The sequence below is a fragment of the Anser brachyrhynchus genome (assembly GCF_964034855.1).
Source record: "Anser brachyrhynchus genome assembly, chromosome: 2".
NCBI lineage: Eukaryota > Metazoa > Chordata > Aves > Anseriformes > Anatidae > Anser > Anser brachyrhynchus.
The window spans coordinates 92,629,334-92,646,249 of NC_137695.1; the positions used below are offsets into that span (position 1 = coordinate 92,629,334).

At 43.9% G+C, this 16,916-nt stretch overlaps 1 protein-coding gene across 9 annotated transcripts in view; it reads right to left on the reverse strand.

Annotated features, from left to right (window-relative positions):
* The window catches only part of MOCOS (molybdenum cofactor sulfurase), an 884,654-nt gene that overhangs the window by 128,872 nt on the left and 738,866 nt on the right, over positions 1–16,916 (reverse strand). For all 9 annotated transcript variants that reach the window (XR_013947686.1, XM_080583044.1, XM_080583048.1 and 6 more), the window contains one exon: positions 11,174–11,812. Coding sequence is in view for 8 of the 9 variants with exons in the window: in XM_080583044.1 (XP_080439170.1) it covers positions 11,174–11,812 (639 nt within the window). In the remaining variant the exon portion in view is untranslated. The remainder of the gene's footprint in view (positions 1–11,173; positions 11,813–16,916) is intronic.

Sequence of the window (16,916 nt, forward strand, 5' to 3'; positions counted from 1 at the left end):
GCAAAGATATATATCCTCTTAAATGACAAGACTTGTCTCTGATGCTACTGACAAGACTAAGTTTGATCTTCAAGAACAACTTTCAAAAAAGAGTTTAGAAGCACAATTCAGGATGGAAGGAAGACACTGAACTGAAAAAAAAAGGCAGTGAAGGTGAGAATCTCTTGAAACTTTATATATATGGTCTTCACATGTATATATGAACATATGTCTCAGTCTTAAAACTTCATATATATGGTTTTCACCACAACATATGTTTCAGTCTCCTTCAGTGGAAAATTTATGATTGGTTCATGGATCTTGAGGAGTCCATGCACAACATACTGAAAACCACTGATTTTTAGCACCTACTTCCAGAAAAGAGCAAATGAAAGGAAGCAAGAATGGTTAACATCAACTCATGACATTACAGTGCATTTGTAGGTTACAGTGGAAGAGAAGCTTCTTCATTTTTGATCAGGCATTTCCTAATATAAGCTTAGTATCAGTTTCTATTAGAGGAAAATGCTTATTCACTGTATAATGATTGTTTGCATTGAGGACAAAACCTTAGAAGAAACAACCTAGCCCTATCCCATTTTGGAAGAATTCGATTTGGATTGCATTCGGCCAACATTTTTAATTATCAGCCACTTCACCTCCCTTTGCCTCCTTCCCACCAAAAGAAAACAACCAAAACCCACACAGGTTGTAGAGAGATAAGATGAGCTATAAAGGGAGTATTTTGAGTTTTGTTTCCAGAAAGATAAACACACAAATACAAGCCCTGCAATTAGCATAAACCTATTTGACAAACCACAAGCTGAAGTGTGTGTCACTATTCAGAGGAGTTTCTGGTCTAGAGATGGACTTAAACACAAATTGTTGAAGCTGAGATGGTTTGAAGTGCAGGAGTTTATGCTGAGGGAAAATCAGCACCAGTTCTTGCCGGGCTCCTTTCCATCGTTCCAGGTGTGCAGCCACAAGACCCTCAAGGGCCTTGGGTCCCTGGGGAGGTGCCCAGGGCCTGACACGGTCCCAGCTTCCTTGCCATACCTGGCAAGCAAGGGATCCATAAGGGATCCAGCTTTATCAGGACATGAGGAACTAGGCTTCATCTTCATAGCTGTGAGCAGGAAAGCTTGCCAGCCCCAGCTCCATGCTGGACTCCTGGCTGTCTCTGTGGTGGGGAGCACAGGGGGCCCGAGCAGCATGGCAGCCGTACACACTAATATACTTCAGGTCAGACTTATTTACTTCCCAAAACAGAAAGGCCATATTTCCAGAACTCCCCTGCTCAGTGCTATGGATTCATGAGGAAAAGCCCTTTACTAGGCGGCTCCATAGCCCTGCCCGAGGGAGAACCCTGCCATGGGCCCTGGGCCTCCAGGAGCAGATGCCCCTCCCCAGCTGCCACCCTCCCTCACCACACCAAGGCTTGGGGTGGCCACCTGTGCAGGCACATAGTTTCAAACATTCCTCCTTTTTTGGCATCTCCATTCTACTTTTTTTTTTTTTTTTTTCACTTTTATAACAGCTCCTGCCTTTCTTCCCGCTCATAACACCTTTTTTTTTTTTTTTAATGAAATGGAAAAAACTAAACCTCTTGTCACGGCCCCATTCCCTACACTCATGACTTCCTTACCACTTTTACTCTGCTTTCACCATTTAGTCTGAAAGATTTCTGAAGTGGGGCACACTCCTCTGGGTTTGAGAACATATCCAGCATGGTGGCATCTGAGACTTGGTACTGGAAACTTCATATATTTTGAGCATGGAAATAAACAGTAGGAATTTGCAAACTAACATAAACCTAAACATACTCTAGCAAGTTATGGCTCAATTTATATTAACTACACTGGGATGTAGGAAGGGACAGACAAAAAATTTTAGTCAATAGCTGAAAAGTGGAGCATTGAGGAGAGGGCTGGAGGCTGGCAAATGCTGTCAGCAAAGAATTACAGGTATTTTAAAATGCCACTCTTTCCTGAAACCTTCAGGTATTCTACTTTGAAATTGTTAATCAGGAAAAGAAAGGGGGGGAGAGGGGAGGAAGGAGGATGTGAGGAGGATTCATCCTTTCTGGAGAGGAGTAGCTGCATGTCCCACACGGGGCCAGGCGCGCAGCCAGGGGGTGCTCCCACCTGGGCTCGGTGCTTTTAGCCCATCTCAGGCTGCACTCTGCAAACTGAGATTCAAATGACTCCAAAGGAACGAAAAAAATTTCAGTAACCAACTCGGAACAATATCAGCATCATTGTAAAAACACTTAAAACATACACACAGATGCCAGAGGATTTGGAGCATGTAAAAACTAGGTTAAAATAACATTAAATATCTAAATTGACCCCCTGACACTAGTTACAGCTCTTCAGTAAATCTGCCTTAACTTGTGCTTTTGTCTCTAAGACTTCAGGAGTCAAACAAAGAGCATTATACTAATTACACGCTATACCGTGGAGTATTTACAGCAATTCCTGCTCCCGAGAACTGCCTGAGGTAGCAAAAGCTTTAATTCCGCCATTTTGAAGTAAATCAATGCCTTAACATTATCTGAACGGGACTTGCATGTTGTAAATATCATCTGGGTCAAAAAGCCAGTCTCACCCTTTTACATGCTAATATCAAGTACACAGTACAAATGGTAACGGAAAAAAAAAAAGTGATTCTTATGCTGAACAAGTTAACACTGTTTTTCCTCATAAATCAAATAGGTTAATCAATCACACACGTAAAATCTGCAAAGCACAAGAAAAACACCACACAATAAATTTATCACCAGAAAATGCTATACAATCCCAATATCTGGTTCTACAAATTTATAAAGCTTCTCAAAGACTTAGGGCAAAGAAGAAATTTAGAATCCAACATTCTAAATTTGAGTCTAAGAAATCCCTGGGGTGAAACTGTATCACGACAACTTGCTCACTGCAGTGATTGCAAATCCTAGCTCAGGCAGGATTTGTGCTGTATTTGATCAAAGTACAGTCTAAATTTCTTTGCATTTATGTTTTTTATCATTATTTTTTTGCTGAACATTGCTAAAAAGCATGCAAGATCTACCATACCCCCACCCAAAAGCAACATCTCCCACTCATACATCCCCTACTGCAGATTGCAGCCTAGCACAAAGACACTACAGTGTGACTAAACTTAGTATCTTCCTGAGAGGCCATGTAAATTGCCTGGCATGGACATCTCTGGCACTGTGGCTACAATACATTGAGGACCTGAGCCGGTTTGAATAAAAGTAGCTTGGGCATCTGTAACTGCACACTGCAATAATCACAAACATTTAGACATTAGACACAGAATATCCTGAGTTGGAAGGGACCCACATGGATCATCGAGTCCAACACCGATGCCTGTCTTTTCTGCTTGTTCCTAGTACTTACAGCTCTGAGCCCTATACACGATCCACTTCAGAATGGGATTTCCCAGCTGTGCACCAGGAAACACTGAGGATGAAAACACAACTCAAGTCTTATTTCTCCCCAGGACTTAGTGAAGCTCAGGAAAGCGCCACCTTCTGTGGCTCTGGACTCTGTAAAATACGGTCACTTCAAAAGCAGAGTGGCAAGTGATTCATTTTCTTCCAAAATCTCCACTGGAAGAGCCTGGTGGTTACAACCGACTGTACTCCAGGAAGTGTCTGTCTGAGCCTCTGCAGGAAGCAAAGAGGCATTGAACTTGGGTTTTTGGAAGACCTTAACCACCAATCTTCTCCATCTGTGTAGCTAAAAAGAAATGTGTCACCAGGTACTCAGCCAAAAGTTAAAGAATAAAGGCTGTCTTGAAAAGTGACAGGGGTTTTTAAGGCAAGAGGTTGAAAATATAAATAAAGACATCTGAAGAGTGTACAATTGAAAGGAGGTGGGGCTGACTGATGGTGGGCCAGAAAGTCACTGACAGTTGTATTTTCTCTCCAAAGTGTTACCTACATTGCTGCTTCTCTCTTTGGGTGGCTGGTTCCTAATCCAAGTTCACAAACGTTTTTACATGTTTGGTTGAACTCTACAAGCATTTATCAAAGGCACTACTTGCAGTTTATGCTGGATTCATCAATCTAAGGTGCATACCATGGTGAATCAAGAACAAAAGTGATCCCCAAAGGATTACTTTTGTCTCACCAATTTATAATTTTCAATTTATTCTGGTTGTGTTGAGATTTTGGGCAATGAAGCAAACTTCATTACTGAAAAAAAAAAAAAATCACCTAGAGTATTAGACAGCAAAATGGCATATGAATGCCTCCTCTATGGTGGGATTTAGAAACAGAAACTTGCAATAAAACTAAACTTCAACCAGAAAGACCAACTTTTCACCAAGGGACTCTAGAGCTGTTCCACAACCACCATCCAGCCCCAGGGCATTGTCTCTAATTGTTCACAAACAAAAACCAACCGCATCCAGAAAAAAAGAAACCTTTGCTGCTGCTCTGGTTAAGTACACTGCAGCATAGACTACAAAAGTGTGGGTGGTGCTCCGTGGCTGTCAAATCATCCAAACAACAGACAAGAACCACTCGAACTGGTCAGGGACAAAGTCACGCCATCTGGATTTTCAAAGATGTTGAAAATGCATTTGGGAATGAAAAACACACAACAGCTAACATGCTGGTTGACTACGGTGCAGATATCCAACTTAAAGACAAAACAACAGTGTCTTTTCACTTAGTCATAAATTCCAGAATGATCTGATTTCTGAATAGCACTCCCAGATACAAAAGAAAAATAGGGCAGATGATGAATATTTTATCACTGAATTCTTGCTATATATAATCATATTATTTTATTATCTCATGCTGCGCAGAAAAAAAACATGGGAAATGAGGCTAGATTTGTGAATGATAATAATAATTTGTCAAGCTGTTTGATACAAGGATGAAAATACAATAAACATGATTTTAAAAGTTGAGATAGGAAGACTGGTTACTGCCATGAAATGGGAAAATATGGAAGTGATTTAAAGGCATTGAAGGAATCTAAGAAAGTCTGTGATAGAATAATTTATTTAGCAAAACCAACAAAATAAAGTACCAATAACACCAGCAAAAGCTGTATCCATTAAGACAAAAGATAACAATTTTGACAGTTCTGGGAAGGAAAAAAGGCCATAAATAAGGTAACAGTAGCTTTGGCCATGGTGGCCTGGTATTTCATCTGAAGTGTAGTAGTTCTGTTCTTAATTCCTTTATCTCTGTGTATTTAATATTAAGAACATACTTTAAAAACATAACAAAGCAAAAACTCATAACCTCTGAATGGAAAAAAAAAAAGTGAAATGAAATAGCCTGGAGAACACTGATTGAGATTTTCAATGCTGTTGTTTTTAATGTTTTCAGGGAGGGGTTTTCCTCATTCCTGACCTATCTTTGAAAACTTCAGGCCTTTGTAGGCAGGACTTTAACTCTCCATAGTTCACAAGGGACTATAGACAGAATCAATAATGCTCTAAACATGAACCTTTAAAAATCAGTTTTTCAAATAAAAAGCAAAGCAGTAGATGAGGACAAAAGTAAATATTTATCAATGTATGAGTCAAACTGAGTGACACTTCGGAGTCTAACAGGAACAAGCATCACATATCTGGGTCCAGGTGTCAAATTTGATTATTTCAGTTAGGTTCTCTCATACCAAGATTAGACACTCTGCACCCAGCCTGAGAAATCAAATTGGATGAATTACCTTGTTTATAACCCCGTAGTAGAAAAAGGTTAAAGCAGGCCTTTCTTCTGATCCAGTAACAAAAGAGCCCTTGAAAACAGTGGGCGCCGCAAATACCCGAAAGACTTCTAATTAGTCAACCTCTGAAAACTCTTGAAAAAGATAACAGAGACGGAGCTCCCTGAAGGTTCCTACATACCTTTCCCCCTTTAATTAAAAAAAAAAAAAGAAGTATAAAAGTATAAAGTATAAAAGTATAAAAAAAACAACTATAAAAAAAGCATAAAAGAGGGTGCTGAATGGGGTGGTAAACAGGGCTTGGCAGGCATGGGCCAGGACCCAGCAGTGATTCATGTCTCTCTGGAACTGCAAAGGTGACGGCATTTTTTATGTTTTAATATTTTTATTTTTTTCCAGGATTTTGCACTTATCCAGGGGCGAAGTTCCAAAATATTGGAGGCGCCCACTGTCCCAGGTACTTGCCCATATCCTCCGTCACACCCTGCTACTCATAACTATCCTGCCTTGGGGCAGATACATGGGTAGTTTTCTTAAATAGTTGTTTAACTATGAATGAAACCTGAAACACATTCAGGAAGTATAGCAACAGGAAAACGCAGGTTTGAACATCCAAAGGATATTCAAAATTCCCCAGGGCTATTGTGGCAAGCGTGAAAGAGGAACATGAAGGAGAAAGGAAAGGTGAAGGAGAGGGGGACAGTATCCCCCCCTTATCACCCCTATAGCTTGGCTCCCTGAGGACAAAAGGTAGACAGTGTAGTTATTAATGGAAAGATGGTTCCTGAAGTACGGAGATGACAGTAATGCGGAATACAAACACCGCATTAGTCTCACGACTGGTCATTCTATCGTATCATAGGCCAGCATTGCACAGTACAGTAAAATGATAACTGTTAACCAGCCCACAGAAGCGATCAACAGCATGACAGGGAACATGGACAGCAACTAAGGATTCTATCACACCACTCTGAAAACACACACAACAGCGCCTAAAGAAAATAAATCAACATTGTGACCAGCAATATTAAACTAACGTAATGCTTTTAACAAACTTGGCCAGAACTCTCATTAGAACAACTCTTTGTGCCCAGTCTTGGGAAACAAAAAGCAGTGTTGGGGCAGAACTGGGCAGGCAGCTACGCACTGAGTAGCTGTTCACTCAGTCCATTGCCACCCAGCTCCAACAGTGGGATGGGAGAGAGTAAAAAAAGTAAAATTTTGTGGGTCGAGATACAGACAGTTTGATAGGACAGAAAAGGAAGGGAGAATAATATTAACAATGAAAAAAAAAAATACAAAGCAAGCGATGCCCAATGCAATGGTTCAACTCCTGGTGACCGACGCCCAGCCAGACCCCAAGCAGCGGCCCCACGTCCCTGGCCAACTCCCCCCATAGTTATTGCTCAGCATGATGCCATATGGTCTGGAATATCCCTTTGGCCAGTCTGGGTCACCTGTGCGGGCTCTGTCCCCTCCCAGCTCCTGCTGCACCCCCAGCCTCCTCGCTGGCAGGGCAGCACGAGAAGCTGAAAAGCCCTTGGCTCTGGGTATGCGCTGCCCTGCCACAACTAAACCATCGGGGTGTGATCAGCATTATTGTCACCCCAAATCCAAAACACAGCACTGCACCAGCCACTGTGAAGAAAATTACCTCTATCCCAGCCAAAACCAGGACAAGCTGCCACTCCTTTATGAGGGCTGGGGGATGGCACAGCAGGGCTCAAACAACCAGAAGGGGAGACGAGCCCGCACGCAGTCCCCAAAGTGCCAAATAGGAGAGGAGAGCACTTTATCAGATGGTGGTGGTGGTGGTGTTCTTGTTTCCTTGTTTATTGCCCCGTCTTGGGAAGAGCTCCTCATGAAGCATCTCAAAGGGACCTCAACGCTGAACCTCAGCACTCCCTTCCTGGCAGACCTGAAGCCTTTCGCTTCTCCAGAGGAACTGCTGCCCCTCTCACTTCTTTGCTCAGTCTGCTGCTATGCTTTGGGCACTGCTTACAGGGGCTCTGGCTGCATCTTCAAGCACCCACTGTTTGGGCTTCTCATCCCCAGACTGAGACACCTCCCAGCATCCCCCCTCCCCAAGCCCATGGTGGTCCTCTGAGGGACTCCTCCTGTGACACCAGTACAGCAGCCAGGTCCCCTCCTCCCCTCTCCCTTAGGGCTCCATGAAGAAGAGATGCCACTTCTTCAAGTGGCACGGGGGATGGGAAACAAGAGCTCACACAAGCCTCAACAGTTATCAAAAGAACTATTTATTAACACAATGTCTTACAGGCAAGCCTGCAAGACATCCAGTCTGGTGGTTCTGCCCAAGTTAATGGTGGGCACGGAGGCTACGCCACGCATAGGGAGCTGTCCAGGCACTCCTGCGTTGCTCTTGCTGGGCTCTGACAGTGGACACCAAAGACATTCCAGGGTAGCTCCATGCTTGTTCTCTCAGCGGTGGATCCACCTCCATGGGTTCTTCCGCATCTCGTGGTGGATCCACCTCCATGGGCTCCTCCCTGGTGGCTGGCAGATGGACATGCCTGTGTCCCTGGTTGTTGGCAGGACGATTGGCGGGCCGTGGTCCCACAGCATTCTTTGTCCAAAAGACATGCCAGGGCCTTGCGTTGGTCGCTGCTGGCTTCAGAGCCGCGCTCTGCGTTCCGCTGTTGACATGAACGCTGGCCATCGCTCTTGTGAGAGAGCTGATCTTCCCCCTCCTATTCCGTTTTTTCTTCTTATGACGCAGCCTCCTCCTTGGGCCTGAGAACAACACCAGTCTACTCATTGCTGCACTCAGTGATGGGCAGCCACCCATCTTCCTGCTCTGGCTCCTCTTGCTTCCAAGCATCCTTTGCTCTTGAAAGCCTCGAAGCCTCGCAAGTGGTGGGCTGGCTGCGAGGCTCCTGTATTTATAGGGCCCAGAAGGAAAGGCGCGGTGGTGGTGGCTGCTGTGACATAAGCAGGCCGCTGTGATGGCCATTGTGATGCTGGCCCACACCTGTAGCCAAACGTGGCCGTGTTGCCATGGGAAGGAGCTTCAGCCTGAGGGCGTCCCCCCTCCAGGCCCTAAGGACCTTGGGGGCCTCCACCAGTCACCCTCTGTTGCGCTGGCCCAGAGGAAGGGAAAGTTGCAAGAGAAGTTGAAAGGCAAAGAACTGTGCCCTGCTGAGAGACACGTTGGTAGTACGCTAATCAGGAACTCCAAAAGCAGGCACTGGTTCGGAAGGCGTCGTGGTGGAAGCGGGCAGGCAGCTAAACCCCACAGAGCTGTTCACTCACTGCACTGCCCTCCACCCCCCACAGTGGGATAGGGGAGAGAATTGGGGAAAAAAAAGAAGATAAAAACTCAAGGGTTGAGATAAAGACAGTTTACTAGGACAGAAAGGGAAGGGAGAATAATAAAATTCATAATTAAAAAAAAAAAAGTACAAAGCAAGTGATGCCCAATGCCATTGTTCACCTCCTGCTGACCGACGCCCAGCCAGACCCCAAGCAGCGGCCCCACCTCCCTGGCCAACTCCCCCCATATTTATTGCTCAGCACAATGCCGTATGGTCTGGAATATCCCCTTGGCCAGTCTGGGTCGCCTGCGCGGGCTCTGTCCCCTCCCAGCTCCTGCTGCACCCCCAGCCTCCTCGCTGGCAGGGCAGCACGAGAAGCTGAAAAGCCCTTGGCTCCGGGTATGTGCTGTTCTGCCACAACTAAACCATCGGGGTGGGATCAGCAATATAGTCACCCCAAATCCAAAACACAGCACCGCACTAGCCACTGTGAAGAAAATTACCTCTATCCCAGCCAAAACCAGGTCAAGATGCCACTCCTTTTTGAGGGCTGGGGGATGGCACAGCAGGGCTCAAACAACCAGAAGGGGAGACGAGCCCGCACGCAGTCCCCAAAGTGCCAAATAGGAGAGGAGAGCCTTTTTACCAGGTGGTGGTGGTGGTTTCAACATTTTATTGCTTCTTGACCAGTCACGGGAAGAGCTCCTCATGAAGCATCTCAAAGGGACCTCAACGCTGAACCTCAGCACTCCCTTCCTGGCAGACCTGAAGCCTTTTCTTCTCCAGAGGAACTGCTGCCCCTCTCACTTCTTTGCTCAGTCTGCTGCTGTGCTCTGGGCACTGCCACAGAGGCTCTGGCTGCATCTTCAAGCACCCTCTCTTTAGCCTTCTCGTCCCCAGACTGAGACACCTCCCAGCACCTGCTGGTTATTTAGATGTTCTTATTTGGATGGCGTAATTTAGAACTTCTTCGCGGTGAGGGTCACAGTGTACTGGAACAGGGTGCCTAGGGAGCTTGTGGAGTCTCCTTCTCTGGAGACATTCGAGGCACATCTGGACACCTACCTGGGCAGCCTGCTCTAAGGAACCCGCTTTGGCAGGGGGGTTGGACCCGATGATCTTTTGCGGTGCCTTCCAACCCCTTCAATTCTGTGATTCTGTAATGCAGCCAGCCAGTGCATTTACCAGTCCAGAACTAAAACCCCTAAAGCAGCACTTAAAGCGTACAACTAGGAGAGCTGCACACACATGAAGCACCTTTAGGCATTATTACATATACGCTGAAAGGACACGTTTACATCATGGGACATGCAGGACTTGTGCTGCTGAATACACATCCATAAACAAATGCTAGGCGTGACTGGCTGTGTTTATCATTTTCCCTTTACACCTCCAGCCACTTCCAAGGACTATCATTCAATACTAAATGTTGATCTCATGTCTTCACTTTGTGCAGATGTATTGGATTTGGACAGGAAGGAAGCCCCTTCACTGCATTTATGTAAGCTGGTGGTGGCATGAGAGAGAGCGGGAGAGAGATCAAGTATCTCTGAGAGGTATTTCAGTATATAAAGGGACTGGGGAAGTTTATCTATCGCCTTGTATTTCCTTATGTATTTACGTTTGACCTCCATTAGGTGTCCTCTATCTTCTGTGGGAGAGCTTCACAGCTTCTCCAGAATCTCAGTCCTGAAATAAGAGTGCAACAGATGTATGTCCTTGGTAATTCATCTTACTGTGTGTGATGCTTTGATATAGCTTCTCCTGAGAGTAAAGCATGCCACCTTGCCAGTGAAATATACTGCCCTTTCTTTCCGCTTTCACCGTGGATCATTATAGAGACTGCCCTTACTTTCCATTTTCACTAGGGGTCACTAAAGAGAGTGACCTTGGCCTGGCTGCTCCAGATGCACGGCTTCAAAACCAAATCAGGGTTCTATTGAGGTACCATACCTACAAATTAAATAATGAGTGGAATAACCATTATGTCACCGGATGAACCCTTACATTTTTACTGGTTGTGACAAACTAGAAAGGGGAAAGAAGTTGGTTATTTCAGATAACATCTTTCAGATATGAAAAAGAATACTGTGAAGAAAAACGTATGTGAAACACCTATTCAACTGCATAAAGCAGCACAGGTATCAGCCGAGTGCGTGCACCGACACTAAGACATTTGTCTAAAGCCAACAGTATCAACAAAAAGACACCCTGTTTTTTTAAACAAAGACTTACCTTTCTGCCATGGATTTCTTTGGGAAGTAAAAATCCGCTCCTGCGAGGTACGCAGCTGCAGTTCCACCTCCGAAATAGGTTTTCCTCAAGAGGGGGGCAATCCGGTTGTTTACCAATAATGCTCCTAAACCAGTAGGAAATCCAAAGATTTTATAGAATGAGATAGGGATAAAGTCAGCTTGGTGAACTCCCAAGTCTAATGGAGAACTGCTCACATACGAAGCTGCATCCAGAAGAACAAACCACTTCCCTGGTATTTTGACGGGGTAGAGTTTTCCAGATTTTATGTCCTGTATCCATGAAAGGGGATATTTGGTACCAGAAAAATTGCTCTGAGCCGGATAAGAGAAAAGATGAGGTGTCGTGCAGTTTTGTTCTTCAGCTGGTAACCAGTTTTTCTCAGATAACAATTCCTTTACTTTTACAGGAACAGATAATACATTCATTGAGGCAGCTACGCCCCTCATACCCACCACTGACGTGTGGCTGTCAGTTAGGTAACAAAATCGACTACTGGGTTGCTTTGTGCCTTCAGGTATCCACGGGAATGCTTCTGCTACCAGTTTAAGTGCAGCTGTGCATCCAGATGTGAAAATGACAGTGTAATCTTCAGAAGTAGTGCAAAAATGTTGCAATATTCTGAAAAAGAAAAGAAAATAAAAGATCCTATTATTTTCAGAAATTTCTAGTTTATTACCACGTGTCCCATCTCTGAAAGTGTTCAAGGCCATGCTGGATGGGGCCCTGGGCAACCTGATCCAGTGGGTGGCATCCCGGCCCATGGCAGGAGTTGGACCTAAATGATCTTGAAGGTTCCCTCCAACCCAAGCTGTTCTATGATTCTGACATATTCTCTATTTCCTCAGTTTAAATTCTTCTACTCTGACACCTAATTTAAACAGAAGTACACAGGTTTTGCCAGATAAACTTCAACAAGTGAAACCAGAATAATTCTGCCCACAGGAGACTTTTTCCAAAGCTGCAGTGAATGTGGCTGAGTTTTTAAGGACAGGAGCCAATCCTGCTTGGCTGTGAACAGAGTGGCCAGTCCAGTCCCTCAATGGGATTGGAATTAAGCCTGCATATGATTAAAATGTACACCGACCTTGAAATAGACCAGATTTATCTGCACAGGATTAGTTTTTGGGTTTTCATTTGTTTGGTTGTTGTTTAGTTTACAAATTATCTGGAGCAGACAGAGTATCTTTCATTCATTCAAAAAAGAAAAAAAAAAAAGATTCTGCTCACATACAGGGCATCCCAATTAAGGATCACAGGATTCAATAGGGAAATCTTAGCATACAGCTTTGCTCCTTGCTTATAATATTACTAACAGAAACAGAAGACAGCAAGAAGCAACAGATTTATACACATAAGGCTGTAAACTCTGTTGTCTGCAGAGAGAGCGTAAACCAGAAGCAACGTAATGTCTTCCAATGAGTCAGACTAAGGAAACTTAACCGAGCCAGTTTCCTGAGGCACGTCTACACTACACACTTGCTGATGCCTAAACTATCTTTTGTGACCCACCAGCTGTTGGTACCCAGGCTATCTTGCACATCTCTTACAGTCTTACAGTGCACAAGACAGACTTGCATCAGGTCTTTGCAGAGGCTGAGGAACAGCATTACTTCAGTCACTTTCCTTATATAACAACCTGATGAACTCTTTCAGAATGAACTTTTATAAAAATTCTATTAACAAGAAATGTAACAACCATTTAGGAAGATTGGGTAGATTAAGCAGAACAAACAAAACTGAACCAGAGCATACATGTTGCTGCTCAGAGGTGCTGTCTGGCTTTCAAGAAAGGTAAGATGTTATAGGGTTTCTCAGTGCATCTCTCCTGCTGCAGAGCATTTCTGTGAACAACGTAAGGTATCAGTGCTCTCCAAGCAGCTGGCTCTCTGACCTGTGCAATTCCAAGGTACAGCCCAGCATTTCGGTAATCTATAAACCCTGGCCCTCAATGTGTATCATTAAAAGTTTGCATGTTTTATGTAGCAGGAGATTCCCTTACTAGGACAGGCATTTAAATGTTGCATTTAAATGCAAGTTGTTCAAAAAGTTACGTGGCAAAATCAAGCTAAAATTTCCTGAGCCACGGAACAGCAGAGAGAAATGCCTCAAAGTTTTATGTGTCCTGTCTGAATGATGAATGCTACAGGCAAAGAATGATAAAGCTGGATGTGTGCTGCAGTCAAAACTCTGACAAGGGGAAAGAAACAATTGCAATGACTTTGATGATTAGGACTAAAAACTGGTCTGCAAAGGTACATTGAAATAATATTGACAATACATCTGTCTGCTGAAGGAAAGTCTTGTACTGGGAAGCACAAGATGCAACAGATGGCTTCATAATCCCAGTGGGATATAAGTTTCTTCAGAATTTCAGTTTTTGAAATCTGATGCAATTGTTGGGAAGTTTGTGCTTCCTGGAGATGAAGAAAGAACTTCAGATGTTACAAAGGACATCAGCAGGTCATGGATTTAAGCTTGACATGTTGTCAGAAACCCATCTGAAAGAAGTTATAGAGATCTTTCTGAAGTAGACCTGCCAGGTGATAACTGCGGCAAGCATTCACAGCTCCGGACTTCATTTTTAAAGACCACTTTCAGAGAAACCAGACTTCCTCCTTACACCTTAGAAACCACATTAGGGATGAAGACAGGAATAATCACAGCAGTTTAGTGCAGGGAACTGAGCTGCCAGCCTGCTCCATTCATCACCGTGCCCTACCCTCCCTGGTTGCTGAATCTACGCTCCCCATCTCCTGCAGTGAGCTGTGCAGCCTTTCCCACCGCTGCCTACAGCAGAGCTGACTGCAGGAACCTGAAACACTTAACCCAGAGAGCAGCCTCTGCTGCAGTTAGCCTAGCTGCAGGGTTAACACTTATACCAATGCCCTGAATTTCCTTTATTCTTCTTTCCCTTCATTCACAAAGAAATGCTGGGCAGCAGGGCAAGCAAGAGTCCTAACTTACTTTTCGGGCAGGACAACATTAGACTGTGTGGTTATTTAATTTATTTTTTTTCCTAGGGAAAAAAAAAAAAAAGGAATTGGAAAGATAGATTTGTTAGAAGGCCAGGTCTTCGTGGTTATGGACATGTTTACGTGTATTATTTGATGTGGCTTGTTTTTTATTTTTTTTATACACTGCAGTCATTGGAAAGGTCTTGGAATCATTGCACTGATAAAAACACAAATTGCAAAAAGGCTGTACAATTTCCAGAAAAAAGTCAAGAAAAAAATATTGAATTTTCTATGTTTTTTTACCTCTGTGACACTAAGACTAATTACATATTCATATGTATGTGCACATAGAGAATACCTTTTGAGTTAAAAAAGCTGGGTTACAGGAGCAACCTCTTGATATGTAGTTTCCTTTCATAACAACAAGCTGACAAAAGCAGCAATAAAAAGCACACTGAAGACTCTTATCAAGTCTGTTCCTCTTTTACTTTCTATGCTTTCTTTGCTCTCTTCCTCCGTCAGCCCCTTTGTGCCACACAGGCTGAGTGGGAGGTGAGACAGAGCCGGGCAAAATGCCAATTTTACTACGGAATAATAACCTCCAGATCTCCACAGGAATTGTACTGACTTGCCGCAACACTTAATTTGACCAAAAGGCACTGGAAAATGACAATAGCTGGGATGCAGGTATTGTGGATCAGGATTTAATAACAGGATGCTGTTGCCTAACCATGAAAATCAAAGCCAGCGAGTACTTTTGTTAAACACTTTCACAACTTCACAAAACAGTAAATAAATAAATAGATAAATAAATACATAAATTTTCTTCTCACAACTAATGACAGCTCTAAGTCATAAAGAAGAGAAAAAGCTCATGCACATTAGTAGTATTTTAACTATATTTAGTTTTTAATCATTCAAATTTAGAAACAGCTGAACAGTACTGAAATAAAATCCACAACATAATATTGATATATTTACCTATTCAGTTCATTACCTGAAACTGACTTTCACATGAAAATGATCAAGCTTTAGGGTGAAATTTTCAAAAGTGCCCAAAAGAATTAGAGACATTTTTTGGTAAAGCATTTAAGTTCCTAAAGCTGGAAGAAAAAACAAGTTACATTTCTAAATGTCTTCAATAGGAAATAGGTTCTTTTGGGAATCTCATTAGGTACCTATTTGCATTTTGGGTCACAGAACTGCTATGACTCTAGTACTTGTGAAAGAGGTAGAATTTTCAAAATCAGACATAGATTTTTGGTTAAAGTTTTTCTAACATCAAAAAAAAGGAAAATAAATAAAGCAGAAATGACAGAGCCAAAAAAATTTTCTCCTCCAGAATGACTTCTGATGTGCGGAGCAGATGAGCTACGAGCACCTCAGGATGAGGTTTATAAAACAAATCCCACAAACTCCTGAACTAGAGCAGCATTGCTATAATAAAATCTGAGTACTTAGGGACAGAAAGCTGCAATACCTCTGAACGACTTCTGCAGACCCCAGCACTACATCCTCACTTTTGACATTAATATTGGGAAGCACTGGCTATTACACACAGAATTCCTAATGCTCTGTGTCTTCATGTAAGATGTACCCCATTACAGGGAAATGCAGTTCACCTTTATTACACTCCTGGAAGATTTATAGCCATATATAAGGTAGTTGTTGGCAGCAGGACTAAAGACTTGCAGTAGAAAACTGATAGTTTGATCTACTATAGCTCACAGCTGCGAGCAGTAGTAGTACTTTATATTATTACAAATTTCCACTTTTGAAAGAACTCTTTGGAAGAAAGGACTAAGAGGATAATTGTTTCATTAAGCATACTGATACAGCTGTGCCATCATGGGGAAAACTGCAGAAAGGCTGAGAAACCTCACTCAGTACCTCGCTTCCAGGCTGGCAAGGGAGGGAAGAAGCAACATGCTCCCATCTTCGCTGTGCATCAAAGGCAAACCCTGCTACTTGCCTTGTCCTGCCGTGATCTGCCCCTCTTCTCCTCCCCCTCCTCTCACCTCTCCAAGAGGACACAGATCAAGCACAAGGTAGTCAATAAAGCAAGAAGCGTATCAGCAGCGTGCCCTTGTCACTATGGAGGTTAACAGTATTCTTGCCAGCGTTGGGCAAAGTAACAGGTCAGCAGGTCAGGAGAGGTGATCCACTCTGCTCAGCACTGGTGAGGCCACAACTGGAATGATGGGTGCAGTTTTGGACCCCCATTACAAGAGAGATGTGGAGCTACTGGTCCAACGTAGGGCCACCAAGATGATCAAAAGACTGGAGCACCTCTACTATGGAGGGAGGCTGAGAGAGCTGGGACTGTACAGACTGGAGAAGAGGAGGCTCCGGGGGGATCTGATCAATGTCTGTATCTGAAAGGAGGCTGTCAAGAAGACGGAGCCAGGCTTTTTTCAGTGGTGCCTAGTGCCAGGAGATGGGGCAATGGGCACAAACTGGAGCACAAGAGGTTCCCTCTGAACACCAGGCAGCACTTCTGTGCTGTGCGGCTGATGGAGCACCGGCACAGGTTGCCCAGAAAGGTTGTGGAGTCTCCCACCTTGGAGATCTCCAAAAGCTACCTGGACATGGTCCTGGGCAACCTTCTCTAGGTGTCCCTGCTGGAGCAGGGGCTTGGACCAGGTGGCCTCCAGAGGGCCCTGCCAACTTCAACCAATCTGTGAGTCTGTGGAGCCAGCCCAGGGGGAGGCCACAGAAAACGCATTCGCTCCCCACTTGCCAGTACACATTTGTATTCTGAGACCTCT